This window comes from Mirounga angustirostris, unplaced genomic scaffold, assembly GCF_029215605.1.
Source record: "Mirounga angustirostris isolate CCGP_5_RB_7025 unplaced genomic scaffold, mMirAng1.0.hap1 SCAF_15, whole genome shotgun sequence".
Taxonomy (NCBI): domain Eukaryota; kingdom Metazoa; phylum Chordata; class Mammalia; order Carnivora; family Phocidae; genus Mirounga; species Mirounga angustirostris.
Genome location: NW_026991723.1, coordinates 16,804,821 through 16,827,150, shown reverse-complemented (window position 1 = coordinate 16,827,150; position 22,330 = coordinate 16,804,821). Strand labels below are relative to the sequence as shown.

General features: G+C 40.9%; 1 protein-coding gene across 1 annotated transcript in view; it reads left to right on the top strand.

The window, feature by feature from the left end:
- Positions 1-14,219: 14,219 nt before the first annotated feature.
- The window catches only part of TRPM6 (transient receptor potential cation channel subfamily M member 6), a 167,050-nt gene continuing 158,939 nt past the window's right edge, over positions 14,220-22,330 (top strand). The window contains exon 1 of the mRNA XM_054509173.2: positions 14,220-14,466. Within this exon, the coding sequence (XP_054365148.1) occupies positions 14,458-14,466 (9 nt within the window). The 5' untranslated portion in view covers positions 14,220-14,457. The remainder of the gene's footprint in view (positions 14,467-22,330) is intronic.

The following is a 22,330-nucleotide window of genomic DNA, read 5'->3' as shown; positions in this document are numbered from 1 at the left end:
ATCCATATATTAATTCGAATGGGGAGAAACCTAATGTCCCAGGCGTGCAGCAAGCACACAGGAGAGCTAGGGGTAGCTGATCCAGCCATGGGAGGTTAGTCTCCTGACAAAACTTTGCTAAGGTTCCCTTGAGGATGCGATTCATTCACTCTACTTTCCCTGAGCTTTGGGGCTGGTAAGCAGTGTGGAGTCTCCAGGTGATGTTGAGAGATTTGGTCAAGACCTGTACAATGTCTGCCACAAATGCAGGTCCATTGTCACTATGGATTGTTAACGGCAGGCCAGACTGGGCCATGATCTTCCACAAGGGGACTTTACTTCCCAGCTTTGCTCTGTTCTAGTTGGGAAGGCTTCAACACCCAGGGTATGTGCATACTATTAGTAGGAGATATCTGAACCTGCTTCTTGGCTGCACATCTGTGAAGTCTACCTTTGAATCTTCGAAGGGGGTTGCTCCCATCCTCTGGACACCTGGTGGGGGCCGTGGTGCAGACCGAGCATTATTTTTAGCACATGTTATGCATCGTTCACTCATTGCTCGGCATAGTGCTGGCAGCTGACTGATGTAGTAGTGCTTCTTGAGAAGGACCTCTAATGCAGTTTTTCCCAGGTGAGTCAGCTGGTGGTGTTCCTTGACTAGATGCCCTCCAGTTGCTGTTGGAACGAAGACGTGCCTGTCTGGCACCATCCACCATCCTTTTTCAGTCAGGGTTGCCCCCTCAGCCATGGCCCATTCTTTTTCCTTTTTAGTGTAACTGGGCAGAGGGATTTCTTCTGGGGGTGTCAGGGCCATGGTGCGGGAAGGGGCTCTGTCCATGTCCTCACTGGCTGCAGTCTTGGCTGCCTCATCTGCCAGACAATTTCCCTGTGCGATGGGGTCGTCTCCTTTCTGGTGTTCCTTACAGTGCAGGATTGCTACTTCCTTTGGAAGCCAGATGGCTTCGAGGGGGCTCAGTATCTCCTCCTTGTTTTTGATAGCTTTTCCTGCAGTGGTTAGGAGGCCCCTTTCCTTTTAGATGGCTCCATGTATATGTACAGTAGCGAAGGTGTACCAAGAGTCAGTATAGATGTTGACTCGCTTGCCTTCACCAAGGATGAGGGCTTGAACTAAGGCACACAATTCAGCCCATTGAGCTGACCATCCAGCTGGTAATGCCTTGGCTTCTAGAACTTTAGTGTTGTGATTACTGCAAAACCCGCTTTCTGGGCACCCTCCTGTAGGTAACTGCTGCCATCACTGAACAGTGTGAGCTCTGGATTCTTTATGGCTGTTATATTGCCTGTGTCCTGGTGGCCTCAAGGATGGTCACAGTCCTTTTGCTGAAAGCAGCCACTGGGGAGGTAACAGAGTGCTTGACCCCAGTATCAAACATAAAAGTCACTGGTTGGCCCCCTACTTTCATTCTGACCATGGGCTCATGGGGGCCAAGGAGGAGAGAGCCCAGTCCCCCTCAGTCTGAATCTATTCCCACAAGGCCTATGAGGTCCTCCTCTTGGGGTTCTTCCTTGTAGAGGGTGGGCTTCTGAGACTTCCCCAGTTGGGACATTCATTTTTCCAATGCCCTTTCTCCTTACAGTAGGCACATTGATCCTTCCCAAGGGGGTTCTGGGTCTCCCCCCTTTCAGTGGTCGGGATCTCCCCACCTTTGTGTCGTCCTTTTCTTTCAGGGCAGTGGTGAGGAGACTGACCTTCTTTTTCATCTTTTTGTCATCTTCCCTTTTGGCTGTGACCTCCCTGTTCATGTAGACCTTATTGGCAATCTCTGTTAGCTGGGTGATGTTCATCCCAGTGAAACCCTCTAGTTTCTGAAGTTTTTTTCTGATGTCTGGGGCTGCCTGAGCCATGAAGGAGGTGTTTACCATCTGTTGGCTTTCCTGTGCCTCAGGATCAAATGGAGTGTATATCCTGTAGGCTTCACATAGTCTTTCATAGTAGTCCCTGGGGCATTCCCCTGGTTGTTGAGTGACCGAGGATACCTTAGTCATGTTCATGGGTTTCTTAGCTCCTGCCTGGATTCCCCAGAGGAGGGCCTCCTGGTATTGGCAAATGTGGGCCTGTCCTTCATCCGTGGTAAAGACCCATGCTGGGCACTCCTCGGGTGCGGCTCTGTTAGCCCAGGCAGTAGGGTTGATGACTCCTGCTGGTGCGTGTTCTTCTAGGCACTGCTGTGCCCCTCTCATTATTTTCCTCCTCTCTTCTGTGTTAAACAGGGTGCGGAATAACTGTTGGCAATCTTCCCAGGTCGGCCGATGAGTCTGGAAGAGGGATTCCATGAGGTCTACCATAGCCTGTGGTTTCTCAGAGTAGGAAGGAGTGTTGTGTTTCCAGTTGAGGAGGTCGGTGGTGGAGAAAGGTTAATAATACATCATGGAACAACTGGGTTGGACTGTCCCCTCTTCATCATGCCTCTCGGGTTCCCACGTCTCTCATACCAGCATTTGGAGGGCGCTTGCGCCTGGCCTGGGGTGCAGCCTGGCTGCTCGTCCTGGAGAGAGTGGATCCTCCAGGCCTGGGGGCGGTGAGGAGACTGATGGCAGTGGAGTGTCTGGAACTGGGGGTGCAGAACTTTGGGGTTCATATGGTGGAGGCAGGATCAGTTCATCTTCAGGATCTCCAGCTAGAATCTGTGGAGGCTGGGGCTTCTGTCAGTCCTCTTTGGGCTGCTTGGATGAGGGGACTAAGACCCCGGCCTGTCCCTGCCTAATACAAGTGAATCGCACCCAAGGGGGAAGGGTCTGGGGCAATTCCTAGCTGGGAGTCAATGTACAGGAACTGGTTGGGGTGTCCTGGTTCTCCTGTTATGACTCGCCACACTCAACGGATCGTTGGGACATCCAACATTCCTTCTGAAGGCCACCCAACTTTAAAGGTGGGCCATTGCAATTCACATAGGGTTTTCAGTTTGCCAGGATTCATCCTGACTCCATAGTCTCCCAAGAACCCCTTCTTGAAATTTTTGATCATGGTCTCGAGGACCGTGGGTTTACTCTGTCCTGACCCCATGGTGATGTTCCCATGTGTGATGATACAGAGACAGACAAAGCGGGGGGTTCCTCCTGAGGTGAGGAGACCAATCAGATGCCTGTCTGGCCGTATCCTGAGGGAGCTTAGGTGAGCCTTAGCCGTAGCGGTCTCGGCATTGTGACTTACGATCAGAAACTATTCTGATGTTGCCCTACACTGTATGCTGTTCACCACGGAATTGCAGACGGGCCCACTCAGACTCCGTAGGCTTCTGGGGACCTTAAGGGTGCCCGCCTGTGGAGCCACAGAATCAGTTTGCCCAGTGGTAGTCAGGTCGGACTGCACACTCACTCACACATTCACTCCAGAGGTTATTACATTCCCTCCCTGGGAATCACTACCTGTGAGACCTCTAAGAGGTCTGTCTGGGTCTGGGCCCAGGCCTTACCGTGACCCCACATCGGGACTGGGTCCTCACCTGCCAAGTCTCCTCAGGTCTGGTGGGAACAGCAGAGTGGGGCCAGTCTGAAGCAACCGGGCGGGAGACTGCCGAATATTAGGCAGGGTGTGCCTTCTCCCTTACGTATCTCTCGTTCCGTCACCACCCCGCCATTGCCCCCAAACCGGTGGCAACAATGGGCCACCGTGGTTTGTTTTCCCAGTCAGGGAACCAAATGTTACAGAACCTGGACTGGATCGCCCGACAGAAGAACCAGGCAGCACCCAGAGATCTTGGAGGAGAGGAGCTTTATTTAATGCTGGCAGGCTCAGAGGAGAATGATCTCCGAAGGTCTGAGCCCCGAGCACAAACAAAGGGGGTAATTTATACACTTCTACTTTTGCATACTTGGCACTTTTGGCATGTTTGTGAAGCGGGGCAAGGAGAAGAACCCGGATTGGTGCCTGCGGGAAGTGGGGCAGGGAGAAGAACCCGGAAGAGCCCCAGGGCAGGGACTGGGACTCTCTTGGTGGCTCCGTCAGCCATCTTAAGACACAGATTTTTCCCCTTCACAAACCCTACAGATATTGTTACACTATGGCATTTATTGGTGTTCTAGTGCTTTACCAAAAGTTCCTCCTTTCATTTTCGATTGTCTAGAATTCATAATTGAGGAATATTTTAAAGAAGAGTGCTCAATTCCTGTATTTCTTCAGCTCTTGCTTGGTGGACATTGTCTCTCTTTTGCCTTTACACATGAACAAAACTTGACTGGGAATAATATTCTTGATATAACTTTTTCCCTCTTAGAACCTTTTAGGCATTATTCTAAGTAAAACACAAATAAAAGAAAACTGCTTAAAAGTGATAAATATCATGCTAAACAAACAAATAAAAAGGCTGGAGCATTTTTTCCTAAAATCAAAAACAATATAAAAAGGTACAGTATCATTATTACTCAACATTGTTTTGGCATTCCTGCAAATACAGTTGATCCTTGAATAATGAAGGGGTTAGCAGTGCCAACCTTCATACAGGCAAAAATCTGTGTGTACTCTTTAGCTCCACAAAACCTTAACTCCTGATGACTTACTGTTGACCAGAAACCTTACTGATAACAGAAAGAGTTGATTAACGTATTTTGTATTTCGTGTGTATTATATACTGTATGCTTCTAATAAAGTAAGCTAGAAAAAAGAAAATGTTATTGAGAAAATCACAAGGAAGATAAAACACATTTACAATGCTCTATTATATTTATCGAAAAAAATCTGCATATAAGTGGACCCACACAGTTCAAACCCATGTTGTTCAAGGGTCAACTATACAAGAAAATGAAATAAAAATAGTGAACTACTGAATCAATTTCTAGAGAAATTAAGAGCAATGCAGAATGTCCATCATCACTATTTTATTTCAAAAATTTTCTGGAGGTTTCAACTCTTCCTGCTGATTATTTTGTTTTATAGCCTATTAAGCATCCAAACCAAAGGATGAAAAGAAAGTCAAACTGTTGTGAAATTCTAGAAAAGTGGTAACAAATAAAAGCTAAATAACATGCTTTTCTTACTATTTCTTAGTTAGCTTTAGGTATTATGTTTTGATGCCTCACATGGAAGGTAAGGATTTAACTCTCTTTTACCACCTCCAGCACACTTAGACACTCATTTTCCCATATAGGTGTGTTATATATAAGCTTGGTTAGTTCAGTATTCAGGATTTATGGTGTCATGACTAAGTAAATGCTATTCACAGGTGAGTTATGCAGTATGCTATGATTACTGTCCCTCATTTGCATAGAAAAGGAAAATATAGTATACTATGATTTTTTCTTTTCCTGAAATTAATAATAGCTTTTTATTGCTTGCTCAGTTTTTTTTAGGTATTTATTAGTATTTTAAACCCAAACTCTCCCCACATTGGTAATTTATTTTCAGTATGTTCTAGGAATTTTATTACCTACAAATTATTGAAGAAAATTTCCCTGCATTTTCCAGGCCTGCTCAAGTAGGACTCATTGGACCTGCTATACAGTTCTCATCTTGGCTCCCCTTTTACTGCTATCCTCTGGATTCTCTTCACTTTTCCTTGTACTGGATTTCATTCCCTGAATACCAAGCTTTCCTAGGCTTGGTTTATTCCTTTGTTTTTGTATAGCCAATCCTCTAGTAGCCTCCTAGGAAGGGGAGCATGGGGAAAGAATATTGGGATCTTGGACACCTAAAAATGTCTTTATTTAATCTTACATTTTATAGTCTAGCTGGATTTTTTTTTATTTTAGATTGGAAATAATTTTCCCTCAAAATTTTGAAGTTATTGGACTATTGTCTTCTAGCTCCCAATATTGCTGTTGAGATATTTAATGATCTGATTCTTCAGTTTTTGCATGATGTTTTTCTCTTGAAAGCTTGTAGGAGCTTTTATTTGTTCCACTTTTCTAGAATTTTCTAGACAGCTCATTCAATCTGGAAATTTAGACTCTTGTATTCTAGGAAAAGGTTTTGAATTTATTCTTTGATAATGTCTTTGACTCTGGTTTTTCTCTTTTCTCTTGACTTCTTGGCCTGGTCTCCTAATTTTCTTTTTTTTTTTTAAGATTTTATTTATTTATTTGACAGAGAGAGACACAGTGAGAGAGGGAACACAAGCAGGGGGAGTGGGAAAGGGAGAAGCAGGCTTCCCGCAGAGCAGGGAGCCCATCGCGGGGCTTGATCCCAGGACCCTGGGATCATGACCTGAGCCAAAGGCAGACACCTAACGACTTAGCCACACAGGCGCCCCAGGTCTCCTAATTTTCTTAGTTTTTCTATCCATTTTTTCACATCATTGTCGTTTCATCTTACTTTTTGTAAGATTTTTTTCAACTTTATCTTCTAACCATCCTGTTAATTTTTTTATTTCTGGTACCACACTTAATTATTAAGAGTTTTTGTTTGTTCTCAGAAGTCACCCTTTAGAAATAATCGTATTCTTTTTTTTTTTTTCCTCTTTTTTTTCTTTTGATAGAGAGCACAAGCAGGGGGAGTGGCAGGCAGAGGGAGAGGGAGAAGCAGACTCCCCGCTGAGCAGGAAGCCCACTGGAACTCCATCCCAGGACCCTGGGATCATGACCCCAGCCACAGGCAGTCGCTTAACCGACTGAGCCACCTAGGTGCCCCCAAAATAATCCAATTCTTGTTCATGTATATAAAATATTCCTTATTCTCTAAGGATAGGAATGATTTAATTTTTTGTTTTTTGTTTTTGTTTTTTCTGGAGAGGAAGGGCAGGCAAAGAGTTAAGTTTTTTGGAAATGTGTTCACCCTACTTTGTTGTGTTAACCCCTTGGCTAATTTGTTTATATTTAAGATTTACATACTAAAAAGCTATTGAGAATATCTGTGCATGTGTGAGCTTTCTCAATTGGGACCTTCTTTACAGAGTGGTCTGGCAAGGCCCTATTTGGGGAAACTCCTCCTTTTAGGTCTTTTCTTCCAACTAGTCAGAATTCCTAGAGAAGAATCTTTTAACCTCTGTTCTGGAGGGGAAAGTCCTGACTGAATGCATTCTGATCATCAAGTAAAGAGAAGAATTGTGGTCTAGACATTTATTACATAAAATTTCAATCAAGTTTTCTACCCTCAATTGTGCTTAGTGTTTCCTAGTGTAACCATTTTCTCTTTTTTAAAGGAAGTATTTTAATTGAAATATAATATACAAACAGAAAGTACACACACATGAGTATATATCTCAGTGAATTCTTACACAGGGGACACACCTGTGTGAGCACCACCTAGATGAAGACATAAAACATAATCAGCACCTCAGATGACTACCTTGTGCATCTTCTCAGTCATTCCCCTCCACCACCAAAGGTAATTAACATTCTGACTTCTGTCATTCTAGATTAGTTTTTGCCTGTTGTTAAACACATACACACACACACACACAAATATATGGAATTTCCTTTTGTGTTGGCTTCTTTTACTCAACATTATGTTACTGAGATTTATCCATATTATCACGTGTAGCTATTGAGAATTTATCACTTATCTATGTAGCTATTTAGAATTTTACTATTGAAGGACAGCTGAGTTAGGATCAAAGAATTATGGTTCTATATTTCAGTCACTGTGGTTTTTAATTTTAACTTTTTGAGGAATAATTGACAAGCATAGTTACATACATTGAAACTATATAACATGATGTTTTGATACATATGTCTATAGCAGAATGATTACCAATATCAAGATAATTAACATATTTATCACCTGACACAGTTAATGTAGATAACTTTTTTTGTGGTGAGAATGCTTCAGCTCTACCCTCAGCCACTTTCAAGTATACACGATTGTATTATTAACTATAGTCACCACCATGCTACAAATTAGATCTTAAGAACTTATTCTTCTTATAAGTGAAAATTTGTGTCCTTTGACTTTTCCCTCCCCCTATCCCTGGCAACCACCGTTCTATTCTCTGTATTTATGAAATCAGTCAGTGTGTTAAATGCTTTATGTATGTGATCTTATTTATCTTCATAATAATCCCAGAGTTAGGTCTTTTATTCATTCATTCATTCATTCCTCATTCAATTAACAAATATTTATTTATACCTATTATATACCAGGCACTTTTCTAGGTGTTGGGAAATCAGCCAAAAGAAAGACATTTATCTATGAATAAAACAGACAAGAATCTATACCCTCCTGGAGCTTACATTTTATAAGCAACATATTTGGTATATTAGATGTGGATAAATGTTGCTGAGAAAAATAGAGCAAGGAAGGAGATGTGAGGAGCTGCTGATGAAGGAGGGATGTTTGTAATTTTATTTTATTTTATTTTTAAATTTTTTTTTTGAGAGAGAGCGCACACCAGTGGGGAGTAAAGTGGGGCGCAGAGGGAGAAGGAGAGAGAATTCCTAGCAGACTCCACACCCAGCACAGAGCCCGACACAGGGCTTGATCTCATGACCCTGAGATCATGACCTGAGCCAAAATCAAGAGTCAGATGCTTAACTGAGCCACCCGGGTGCCCCAGCATATTCGCAATTTTAGATAGTGGGTGAAGGAAGATACCACTGAAAAAAATGACCTTTGAGTCCAAGCTTAAAGGAAGTGAGGGAGTAAGACATGCAACTATTTGGAGGAAGAGCATTCTAGGCAGAAGAAAAGGCAAGAGTAAAAGTCTACAAGAAGAAGCTTTTTGGTGTTCTGAAAACAAGGAGGGTGGTGTGGCTAGAAGGAGAGGGCAAGGAGGTAGAGTCACGCAGGCAAAGGCTGGATCCGATCTTGCAGGCAACTAATTGTAAGGACTTTCTTTTTGCCTAAGTGAGACAGGAGGCTTTGGGGTCTTTGATCAGAGGAGGGACAGGATACTGACAAAGTCATTCTGTTTTATTGAATGGGGCAAGAGTAAGGGCAGGGGTTCGCCTGGGTGGCTCAGTCATTAAGCATCTGCCTTCGACTCAGGTCATGATCCCAGGCTCCTGGGATGGAGCCCCGCATCGGGCTCCCTGCTCGGCGGAGAGCCTGCTTCTCCCTCTACCGCTCCCCCTGCTTGTGTTCCCTCTCTCGCTCTCTCTCTCTGTCAAATAAATAAATAAAATCTTAAAAAAAAAAAAGAGTAAGGGCAGGGTGGCCTGTTATTAGCTATTAGTCTCCCCATTTGGCAGGTGAGGAGAATGAGACTTGGACATGACTCAGGTCATAAACTCTTAACACAAACAGAGCAGCCCCATCCACAACAGCTGGGACCTAGAAATGCAGACTCTCAGGCTCCACCCCAGACTAGCTGAATCCCAATCTGTGTTTTAGGAGGAGCCTCAAGTGATTCCCATGGCATTAAAGTTTGAAAAGCCTTGGTAAACCTCTAAGAGATAACTGTTGTTGAAGCTCATTGATCAGGGAAGAATACTACTGAAGTGATGTTCTAAGGAAATGCTAACTTGGTAGCAAACAAATAAAGAGAGAGGGATACCAACCAGAAGGAAATTATAACTGGGAAATGTGGGGCTGAATGGCTGAAGTAAGATAATGACAATAGGAATGAAAAGGAATTTTTAACAAGGAATAGAGGGAAAAGTTTTTTAATGAAGGAAAAAGCCCATAAAATTTAGGCAATGATTAGACATACTGGTGTGTGGGAAGGGACCATGAGACAGAGAGTTAGATAAAACATGACACTGAATTTTCAAACCTTGGTAAGAGAGAAATTGGACCATTCCTGGAAAAAGAGAAGTAAGAATGGGGATTGTGAGGATGAGGTCAAAATAAGTTTTGAATTCCTGAACTGAACTTGGTCGTGGTTGCAAGTGTTCAGCAGATAGTCCGGAATCTCTGGGTGGAGAAGACGTGGAGCTGAAGTACTAGTTTTGGAGTCATTTGCCTGGATGTGCCCACTGAAGCAACAGTGACTGAGATATTGGGGGAGAAGACAGAAAGAAGACTGTGGCCACATACCTAGGACCAACACCCCTTTTAGAAAAGGTAGCAGGCAGAAGAAGGGCAGTCAGAGAGGGAGGAAGAGAGTGTAACATCTCTAAAACCAAGGGCAGGGAGAGAGTTTCTATTAGCTACATGCTATGGAGGTTAGGAGAAATCAAAAGAGATGGATCTTAGCAAAAGTCAAATCAAGCTGTTGGTGTATTTCAAAGAATGATGTCACGGGAATGAAAGCCAGAGGCTTATAGAGAGGGCGGATGCTCAGGAAACATGATCTTCACCTTCAGAGATGACCCAATTATCAGAAAGGTAGATAAGATAACCCCATTAGGTAATTATCTGAGAAGATGCACTTATTGACAACTACACATTTATAGATGTATGATTCATATTAGGTATTTTTGTAACCCATCAACATATTATACAGATATATGCACGGTTCTAGGATTTGCAAAGCTCTAAATGAAAGTCAAACTTCAGACCAGATATATTTCCTCTTGGCCTTTTCGAAAAACCTGATTAGATTTTTTTTGGTCACACTTTATCTGATCAGTGTACATTTTTATTGTGGCTCTTACTGTTTTAATTGCTGGTTACTTAGTGTAAGACATCCGTTTTTGTTTGTTGTTTGTTTACTTGTTTGTTTTAGCTCCTCTTTGCTGCTCATCAAGAGTTACTCCAATAGTGACTCCATTGTTAAGGGAGCGTTAATGGCTGCATGAAACAATCAGGCCTGTGTAAATGACCATCATGTGACCAAGAACTAGGGCTTTGTGGGGCCAAATGTCACTCAGTGATGCCAAGTCAAAAGAATGCTTTAAGAGCTGCCCTTGCAGTAAAAATCACTCATGTATCACCCATGGGATAAATCCTATCAGAATCATAGTCGTAATAGATTTTATTTAAGTAAATATTTGACAGCATTCTATTCAATGGCTTCTTAAAGATTAAATATGCCAAAATATATCTTCCTTTACCAAAGAAAATGTTGGGGTACCTGGGTGGCTCAGTCGTTAAGCGTCTGCCTTTGGCTCACGTCATGGTCCCAGGGTCCTGGGATGGAGCCCCGCATCGGGCTCCCTGCTCCACAGGAGGCCTGCTTTTCATGTTCCCTCTCTCGCTGTGTCTCTCTCTGTCAAATAAATAAATAAATAATCTAAAAGAGAAAGAAAGAAAGAAAGAAAATGTGGCTGTAAATATGAAAAAAAAGCATGAATATTAAAGTGTTTACAATTTCACTTTTTTTTCAAAGAAGCCAGAAAAGTTTATTGTTGTCTCTCCAGCTCCTTGCAGGGGTGACGACTCTGGACTGGCTTATCTCACACTTGTACTTGAGGGGCTGTGTGTGTACGTGCAGATGGATTGGTTGCGGACTCTGGAGGAGAAGAGACCAGGTAGGCAGCAAGCGTAGTATTTCTTCAGAAATGAAGAAATAAAGGCTTACACTAAATGAGAATAAACAGAAGTTAAAGATAAAATGTTGTAATGAAAATTGGAGAGTTCTGTTATACTTCTTTCCAAGTCACACTTCTTTGAGCTTAAGAAGATTTGGTCTATTAAATGGGAATAATTATAGTGTCTATCCTATAGTGTTGTGAAGAATAAATGAGAAAAATGAATATAAAGCAAACACACAGTGTTTAATAGGTGCTTGACAAATGATGGTGGTTATGCTCCTCCCACATGCCCTCTCCTCCAAGGCATTTGTTGGGGAAGAATTGTATTTGCTTTCTCTCCTGTGGAAGGAATCTGGGACAGGGTGGAAGTTGGTAAACCTATGGAATCTTTCTAGAAAGGGAGCCGAAGCTGTGGGAGAAGGAATGGTCCCCGCCTCCTCCAGACACCCGGTTACCACAGAGACCTGTGGGTTGTCCAGCAGTGGCAGCATGGATGAGACAGTGGGTGTTCCCCCAGTCAGAGACATTCCCTGCTTGAGTTCAGTTGCCAGCCCTAGGCTTTCATTCCCTGTCCGGGTGTTCTGCCTTCCCCATTTCTTTTGAAGCTAGATGGGATTCCTTCTCTCTGCCCAAATGCCAGATATGCAGAGTCCATTCCTTTGGGACTTCTCTGCGACTCAGCACCAACCCCCGCTCCCCGCCCCCCCACCCCCCCGGGGTGAGGGTAAGGATGAAATCAATCAGGACTCAGGTAGCATCCCAGCATGATGCTTAAGGCTGGTATTAGGGTTATTGCAGCTATTAACAAAGCATGAAAGGAGAGAAATTTTATTAGACCAAATAAAGGTAATGTTGGTTTCAGGCTCTTGCATGTTCTTATCATTTGTGTCTAATTACCTTGTAACACCACACACACAGACTCAGTTGAAACTGCACCTAGATCGTCTGTTCATTTGTGTTTATTATGCTATAATGATAGTAACCTTATAATATTTGTAATAAAAAAACAAAGGTAGTGATATTGTATGTTGCTCAAGATAGTTAATATTGCATTTTGCCATAATATGGAGATAATATAATCCTTTGCTGATAATCTCACCCCAACTCTAGAGTCTACTTCCCAAGCCACCCCTGGAGACTACATTTCTTTCCTCCCCCACGCCCCCCCCCTTTTTTTTTGAGACTACATATTTTTAATACTTCTCCGGGTTCTTGCCCTTTTCTGTGTGTGTCATTGACCCATTAAGTTAAGCATCTGAAAAATTTCCCCAGAAAAATGCACATAATCATAAATTTTACATACAATTCGGGGTTCAGAGAACCTTTGGTTCCCTTAAAATCTACATTAAGAACCTCAGTTCTGGAAGATTTGGAATTTTTTTTTCCTTTTTCATATGGACAACAGAATAATAATGGCAAATGAGTGTTTGGTGCTTACTATGTGCCAGACACTTATAATAATAAACAAGTAAGGTGACTTAAAGCTTGCGTGTGCATGCGTGTGTGTGCGTGTGCGCACGCGCGTGCATAGCGTTTTTCTCCAACTTCCCAGCTATTTGTTGTAGCCCAACAAAAGGAAACGAGGGGGTAGCAGTAAAGACTTTAAAGTGCTCATCATTTTATGCCTGCTAAGAGTATGTGAGATTCACTTAGAGCACTCACTAAATTTCAGAGACAAAGCAATATATGGGTGTAGAGGGAGAAACTCATTGAATTTATTTGGAATGGTTTTACAGCATTGAAACAGTTCCCACTTGCTTTGGGGGGGGTTAGGGGGGGAGTAAGAGGGTGGCGTGGTGATGCAACTGAGTTCCTAAAATGAGCTTGGCAATTCGTGGAAAATACCTCAGGAAGGGTGATAAGAACTCTGAGTCATCAATTTACTTCCAAGTCAGCAATCTAAGGGCTACGAGGAAAATGAAGTTTATAGCATAATAAACACAACCGACAGCTAGCTCTGAAGTTCCCTATTCAGCACTGTATTTAAGATCCAGTTTTGGCTTTCCTCAGCCACTCGACGGGAAATGCATAATCTACTTCGCCCTGTTGGTGGAGTGGAATTCCACCTAAAAGAAACCATGTGTTTGCAGATACTCTATCAGGCTTCTGCTCACAAGATACTGCACCGTTTATCTAAATAAATCTCTGCCATTCCTTTCTCAAATCTGGGTGAGATTTCTCTCCCCCACCCCCGCTTCTTCTAGAAGCATTTATGAAGGGCCGATCACGTAGTAGTTGCTCTTTGTAACAACCATCTAAAGAAAAAGAACATTCCGTTGATGACTTGTACACGGATTCATTAGTTCTTCCTCGTCTTTCCGTACCCGGGGTTTCCAGAAAAGCGAGAAATTGCAGTTCAAAGGGCACTGAAGTTTGTATTTATTCATTTATTTTTAAAGATTTTATTTATTTATTTGACTGAGAGAGCGAGAGAGCACAAGCAGGGGGAACAGGAGAGGGAGAGGGAGAGGCAGGCGTCCCAGCGAGCAGGGACCCGATGCGGGGCTCGATCCCAGGCCCCTGGGATCACGACCTGAGCCCGAGGCAGATGCCCAACCATCTGAGCCACCCAGGCGTCCCGGCACTGAAGTTTTTAGACTCAAGCCTGGTGGGGAAGAAAACAGGGCTGAGGGAACCCAGAGACCCTGCTAATGTTTCCGATTAAACTTTGGAATTATTAAAAAAAAAAAAAAAAAGGATCTAAATGATAACCCATCTTTCAAGGTGAGGCACCGAAATGAAAAGTAAAAATAAGCCCTTTCGTACTTGAGTGAAAATAACCACTAACAAAGCTGGCAGAGGTTCTCAGTACATTTTTATTTTATATAACTTAATACCAAAGTCGAACTTCAGGACAGCGTGTTCAAGCGCCGATGCGCAGGATTGACGAGGTTCCCGCAGCCGATTTGCTGCAACTGGGGAGCTCAAGCAGCTGATGACGACAGGAGTGTTAATCATTGCCCCGACCAGGCAATCTTAGTCACAAGTTCCTGCTGAAAGTGAAATCGTCCCCTCTGGTTTAGAAACGGCTAAAAACTTTTTACTAGGTTCACGTTGCAATTTCTCCTTTTCAGGTTAAGCACATGGAAATTTGTTCAGCAATTCTTTTTACAGCACTATTTCCATTAGTTGCTCCCACAAGCTGGAGTTTATCTGATTGTGTGGTGGATGGAAACTTCAGGATAAAATTCAATGGCCGAAGGCTGAGTGAAGTTTACCCTGGCTGTGGTTATGAAGAGGGTAAGTGAATGAACCTCTTTGTTGCTCTTGTGTTTATTTTCTCTTATGCTAGATTTTATATGCCATAAAATGCAAAAGGCATACTCTTGCAATTACAATTAACCATTTAGATTTGCTTGATGATTGTTTTTAAGTGATCACAAGCCAAAACCAAGAAATTAAAACACACAATTAAGCATGCATGCCAAACAAAATTGCTTCAGTTTCCTCTTGAAAAAAATATATTAATTAAACAGCTTGTTTCGTTAATTGAACTGTTAGTGAAATGTCTTTCTACACTGATGGAAAGTTGAACTGTTCAGGAAATAGATTTCTTCAAGGCCTAAAACAGTCCTGGGCGCATAGAAGATTTTGTGGAAATAGCTAATAATTATTTCTCTCTTTTTTTAGTCTGCACTACATTAATGGGTTTTAGGAGGTATTTTCCAGTCATTTGCATAAAATCTTATGTACTTGATACATCAGCGATGAATGAAAAAGGAAGTAGAAATAAGGTTTTACTTGAAAATAATTTCACTTCTTTCCCACTATGATTCAAACTATGATTTCGTTTTTGAGAATATTAATGAACACTTTTCTTCTGAGTGTTCAAAAAACTACTGAGATAACACACGTTTTACAATATTGCCCAGCATTGTGAAAACCTGGAAACAACCAAATAAATGTTCATGAACAGGATGGTGGCTAAACACACTGGAATACTACATAACCCATAAAAAAGAATGAAGAGAATCTGTATTTATTAACATGAAACCAGACCAAATTATACTGCTAAGTTAAAAAAAAGCAAGTTTCTAAAACTAATACGTTAGTTAAATATAGCATATTTTCACTTTTTTTTTTGGTAAAAACAAATACCACTATCTACATACAAGTTTGTAGTAATATTCACCAAACCATTTACAGTGGCTACTTTTGGGGTGCTGAATATGAAAGTTTTCTATCTACTCTGTAGTTATTAGAATGCAAGTAGTAGGGATATTGTTTTATTTACTGCTAAAACCTCAGTGTATATAAATAATTGTGTCTGGTACATAATAGGCATGCAATAAATAGTGTTGACTGAATGAATACATGAATGAGGAGATTTCTGTAATACTTAAATTATTTAGAGTTGGCATGGGTAATTTGTAAGCAAATAAAATCCACAAAATACCTTAATTTTCATTGAAGTCACATTCATTTCTCAACATATATTTCTCCCTTAAAAAATATATACCTCTATTTACAGTGAGGAACTAGAGGTTCAAACAGATGAAACTTGCCAAAAGGCCAACCAATGAAGATAGGTCTGTTGGGCCCCAGATTGCATATTTTCTCACAACACTACAATTGCAAATGTCAGACGTGGGTTTAAAGGTAAACTCAGATGTTGGATGTAGCAGCTAAATTTATCTGACTGAAGATAGAGTATACGGAACAGGCAGGAAGGAGGTTCTGAAAAATTGACAGAGGTGACATTATCTGCAGAATGGTTTTAGGGCCCGTGGGCCAAATCCAGTCCACAGCTGCCTTTGTAAACAAAATCTTATTGGGACACAGCCATGTTCACTGTTTACGTATTGTCTACAGCTGCTTTTGTGCTAAAGTTAGCAGAGCTGAGCAGTCAGGACAGATACCATATGGCTTGCAGAGCCCAATATATTTATTACCTAGCACTTCACAGAATAAGTCTGCTGACCTGTGACCTAGAGTTTACGTTTTTGTGTGATCAGCAGTTCTGGGAAGGGATGAGATTGCCATTATCAATTCAGGACTGATAATAACTCTTAGTGCTGTATGAGTAGGATTCTCCAAGCATCCACTCATTCATTCAATCAGTTAACATTTCATTTCTTGAGCATTTACGAAGTGCCAGACACCCTGAACTCATAGTCTATTAGGCAGATAAAACAGTTGAAATACAGTGCAATAAATTCTACAGTGAAAAATAGGATAATGAGATACGATAACTTTTCTCTCTGCCTCTAGGCTACATGAGGACAGGCTTTGGTTCTGTTTCAGCTTATCACTTGTGCGCTCAGCTTTTAGCAGAGTGCCCAGCAGGCTGTAGTAGGGGATCAGTAAGCATTTGATGAGTGAACTAATGAATCAGTTAATATGATCGAGGTAACCATAGGATGCCAGGAGAACACACATAACCCAAACTCTGATAGGATGAGGTCAGGTTATGCAGCTGAAGAAGCGGAAGAAGTGAAGGGGGGTGGGGACAGCAAAGAGAGCAGGATTGTAGGAGTTCAGTGGCCTCACCTTGGTGGTCTACTGCAAAGTCTACCCCCCGGAACTGGACGGAAAGAGAACTGTGAGCCTGAGCAGTATTTGGTGGGAGATTTGATGTGATAAATAAAATAGAAAACTCTGTCTGGTTCCTGACTCAAACACCTCCAGAAGCTTCCTCCTGTCTACAGGATAAGATCAAGTCCTCTAGAACTTGTTTTCTGCTAATTCAATTTTATTGCCCTTACTTTCTTATGTCAGTTCCCAGTGTCTAGTTTGATGCTTTCTGATTGCACTTCATTTGGTCTTAACTCTGCTTTGTAAAAAGATATGCTTCCCCCTTAGGATGTCCCTTCCTCTCTCTCTAATCTATACTGCTCATCCTATAAGGCCCAACATAACTATGGCCCTTCAGGCAGATTTTTCCCACCCACCCTGAGCCTTCTCGCTGATGTGTCATCTATGGATTCCATCACACATTCATACCCACCACTCACTCTCAGATTTAGTAATCAGGACTGCCGTGGGTTGGTTTGAGCCATTTCATGGGTTAATGCTTTGTAGGAAGCTTCATTAGAATGTGGGTTCCCAGAAGGAAGGAGGATGAGAGGTTTCCCTCATATTCTCTTAGTACCCGGAACAATATGTACACAATATTTGAGTAGACACTTAAATACTTATTGAATAAATAGACGAATGAGTCAGATGAATAAAAAGTTATGAGGTTAGAAATACTGCCAAAGAAGGGAAGTCAGAGAATGGAAAATAATTAGAGGAGATGCTTATAGGACAGGGAAATAATTAGTACTTTGTAATTAGAGGTATTCTCAAAAAGTATAGGTTTTGAGGGAAAATATTTAAGTTTATTTAAAAAAAATTTTAGTAGAAATTCAGATGTGGAGAAATGAGTTAATCAACTTCTCTGTTTAGGGCACTTAATCATCATTGATCTGTGTAAGGTACTGCTCTTGTTTTTATGTATTCGTTTGTTTATTTACTTATGTATGTTTTCCTTACTGTCCTCTTTACCTATTGCCATTCCGCTTCACTACCACAGGAGTGGCTCTAATGTGGTTAATGTGTATCCTCTTTGTGCATCTGTTTTTGAAAACTGTTTGTTTTTTTAACATGTATTTAAAACATTTATATATGAGATGATATGTTATGAATCTCAATCTGCTTCTTACCTTTTTTATGAAGCATTAAGGTCTTTAAGATCTATACATATTGCTATAGTATAGATCTATTGTTTCTGATTGCTACATAATACTTCATGAAGTGAATTTACCACATTTCACCGATTTACACCTCCAGTGATGGAAAGCAACACGGCCTCCAAACCTCTGTCACTACAAATTATAATGAACATCCTTGTATCGTTCCCTCCTAGACCTAGTATGAGAATATATTTGGGAACAGTCACCAGGAATGGCATTGCTGGATCACAGGGTATATGTCTATTTAATTTGACTAAAGAGTAGCAGCAGATTCCCCTGCAGAATGGTGGCGTTAGGTTATGCACACGTTCCCTCCCTGCCCCATAAAGCGATGCACAGAGTTTCTATAAACTATGACCCTACTAATATTTAGTGTTGCCCAGCTTTCTAATTTTTGCTAGTCTGTTAAAAATTGATATTTCATTGTTGTTTTATTACTTTATTATTATTATTTATTATTATTACCTTATTTATGAAAAAGTTTCAAAATCTTGCTTGACTCAGTTTCTTTGAGTTTTTGTCCCATAAATTACCTGTTTGTAAATATTTCCCCATTTTGTTCTAAGGGAATTCTTGTCTTTGTTGTTGTTGTTAATTTACAATTAAGAGCTTATTAAGTCATTTTTTCAACCAAGAAAATTAACTTAAATTGTAGCATTGAATCACTTTCCTGAATACCCCTTACTTAATAACTCTATTTTTATTAAACATTATTTTGATTTTGAGAAGATAGCAGTGGCTCTATAGTTGTTAGATCTTCCCAAATCCCCACTTATAAAATATATGGCAAAAATGAAAACCCATGAACAATATTTGCAACAAAACTAAGTAGACTTCAGTCTCTCTTCTGGCACATAAGGAGATTAGAAGTTACCCTTCCTGATGCCACAACAAGAACAAAGCTGAGCAAACTGAGAGTTAACAGTTCTTTGAAGAAATGTCAATAGAAACTTCCAAAACTGAAGTGCAAAGAGAAAAAAAGAATGAAAAAGAAACAGACAGCCATTCTCTGAGACAAGTACAAAATGTTTGACATGTGTAATGGGAGAAGAGGGAAGGGTACACAGAAATATTTGAAGCAATAATGACTGGGAATTTCCCAAAACTCATGACAAGCACCACACCACAGATCCAGGAACTCAGGGAACACCAAGCAAGATAAATACCAATCTGTGAAGATTTAAAAACTATCCTAACTTCTCCTCCTTCTAAAACAGCAGGAAAATTCATTTTATGTAAAATGAGCAATGGCAAAGTATTGAGTTAAAATCTCACACAAAATTGCTATAAGAGGGCGCCTGGGTGGCTCAGTTGGTTAAGCAACTGCCTTCAGCTCAGGTCATGATCCTGGAGTCCTGGGATCGAGTCCCGCATCGGGCTCCCTGCTCGGCGAGGAGCCTGCTTCTCCCCCTGACCCTCCCCCCTCTCATGTACTCTCTCTCATTCTCGCTTTCTCAAATGAATAAATAAATCTTTAAGAAAAAAATTGCTATAAGAAATAAAGAGAATAAGGGTCACAATAACATCCCTAGGCAATGAAAGCATATCAGAAAATATGATTGAAAAATAGATAAAAACTGTAACTATTTCAAAACACACTAATAGGCAATAATGAAATAACACAAGCCATGAGAGAGCAGTATAAATCTGAAATAGAAAAATTCAGAAACGAGGCAACAGGACTCCAGAAAGAATTAGAATAAAACAACAAAAAATTTTAATGACTAAACTAGAAGTTACAAAGGAGTACATAAACACAGCAAATAAAATCTTAATAAAAATAGAAGAACAGGAGAGAAAAAAAAAAACAAAAAGAAAAAAAGGGGGAAAACAATTTGAGGGGAACAAAGAACAAATATTGAAGATAGAGATGATTTGACACATGGTTCATAAGAGTTGCGGAAGAAGAAATCCTAAGTAGGAGAACAGAACAAATATTAAAAAGTACAATTTTAAAGATTTCCTGAAACAAAAAAAAATTGAAGTCTCTATTGAAAGAGGACAGTGTGTATCTGAGGACATTGATCCAGAATAACAATGACCCAGTCTTATTCTGGTAAAATTGATGAACTTTAAAGGAAAAAAAAAAAAACAACCAAAAAACACAGAACAACCTTTGGTCATCAAGGAAAAAAATACCATGTGATGTATAAGAGAAAGAAAATCATATTATCATCAGACAGTTTGACAGCAATAATCTATGCCAGAAGATAAGGCAGTAACATATTTCTGATACTCAGTGAAAGCACCTGTGAGTTGAGGATTTTATACCCAACAAAACTGGCCTTCGAGTATGAAGCGCATAAGCTTTTAGCAACATGCCAAGGACTCAGAGAATATTGTTTTCATGAGCTTTTCCTGAGTAATCTACTAAACAACAACTTAACCAAAATGATGTGAGAGACATCATCATGAATACTGGTTCTGGCATTAAATATACTGTGTGGTTACCTGTAGAATTAATGATGAATAAGCATTAAAAAGGGTAAGTGTATAGCATGTAAGGGCTTATGTGATCTGAGAATGTAGACATGGTACAACTATTGAAAAGGGGGAGAATTATGGTACCATGGGCAAAGTTTTTTTCAGAAATCATAATGATCGGTGGTAGTATTGGAATTGGACTGCTGTGTTTACATGGGATAAAGTAATGAACAATTAATTAATGGGTATTTCATTTTACTGTCTCTGTCCTTGAGAACCAGGATTCTTTGTGTAGTTGAATAGAATACAGATTTAATATAAAGGAAATTAAATAAAAAATGTTTAACCTGAATTTCAATTGTAATTTAAGTATGAACTAACAAGATATTTTATTTCTCTACTGAGAAATTCTAGAAATAATGACAAACCAAGCTCTTGTGGCGCCCAGACTATGGTCTTCCTCAGGACCTGCCCAATAAAATAAAACAGGACTTCTTAGAGAAATAGCTAATTCTAGTTTTGGAGCTATAAAAGATTGTTTGAATTATCTCAAATAACTCAAGAGACAATATGAAGAGGCCCTCACTGATCAGAGATGGGACAAATTGAGTTTCAATAATAAGAATTGCAATGGATTGCAAATTAGTTATCTGGTGCTTTGCTTAAAGCCAGACACATTATATCACACAGTTTCTCAGAGTCCGGAGTCCCAGAACAGCTTAACTCTCTTACCTCAGTCTCAGAGTCCCTAATGAGATTACAGTTAGGCCATTCACTGGGGATAAGTGCATTTGCATTTGGGTGTGGAAGATCCACATCAGAAAATCACTCATGTAGCTCTTGGCAGGATGCTCCTGTTCTTCACTGTGTCAGCCTCCCCATAGGGCTGCTTACAATATGGCTTCCCTCTGAGTGCAGAGAAACAGTGAAGGCAGTCCAGGGAGCGAGCACCAAGGATGGCAGCTGCAGAGGTTTACAACCTAGTCTCAGAAGTGACACACCATCACTTCTGCTGCAGTTTATTGGTTACACAGACCAAACCCCCTCCTTGTGGTAGGGGACTGTGCAAGATGTGAAGGCCAGAAGGCAAGGATCACGAGGGGCCCTCTTGGACTCTGGCTCCTACAGTGTGAAACCATCAGATAGGCTTAAATCCATGCGTTTGCAATAATGTTCAAAAACCAAAAACCTAGTTGGTCTCCTGAGGATGACAGCCAGCCATACATTATCTTGAGAACTGGGGAAATGAAAGAATCAAGCTTTCCTATATGAACTATAACCAGAGTATTGGGCAAGCAGAGTAGATGAGTGAAGGATTCTTCTTATAAAATTATTTCAGCTAACGAACTAGGGTTGGAATATTACCCATATTACAACCCCCCAGTAAATGAATGAATTTGGGCATTGAACGTGAAATGCTGCTGACAACGAAGAACAAAGAAATTCAGACACATGTGCCATCTGATGAAACACACCACCACCTCGACCTTGCCGAAGGGACTGAAGCTGAGGCCCATCAGTCCTCTGGCTTCAATTGTCAATTTGCAGCAGAAGCAATGGGAGAAACACATTGAGCTCTACCGCGAATGTGCCATCAGCACCATCCAGACTGGAGGAAATCTCTACTGGCCAAATGGCCTGGGTTATTCAACAGAAAAAGCGTAAGGGAAGAAAGGGATGGATGGGAAATACAAGCAACATAAAAAAAATTAAAAAAAAAAATGGACAAGACTAACTATAGCAGCTAGGAATGCATGCTTGGTTGATAAAATTATAAGGAAATGCAAGACAGTTGTCGAAGCCAGGACAGTGCAAGAAGGAAGATGATTACTATGTAAGTCAAGACAGTGGTTGCTTTGGGGTGGGGGACAGGACTGTGATTAAGATGGGGCACATGGAGGGGCACTTGGGTGGCTGGCAAACTTTTATGTCTTGACCCAGTAGGTAGCTACCAGAGCAGGTACCTTATAATCACTCACTAAGGTATTAATTTGTTTTATGTAATA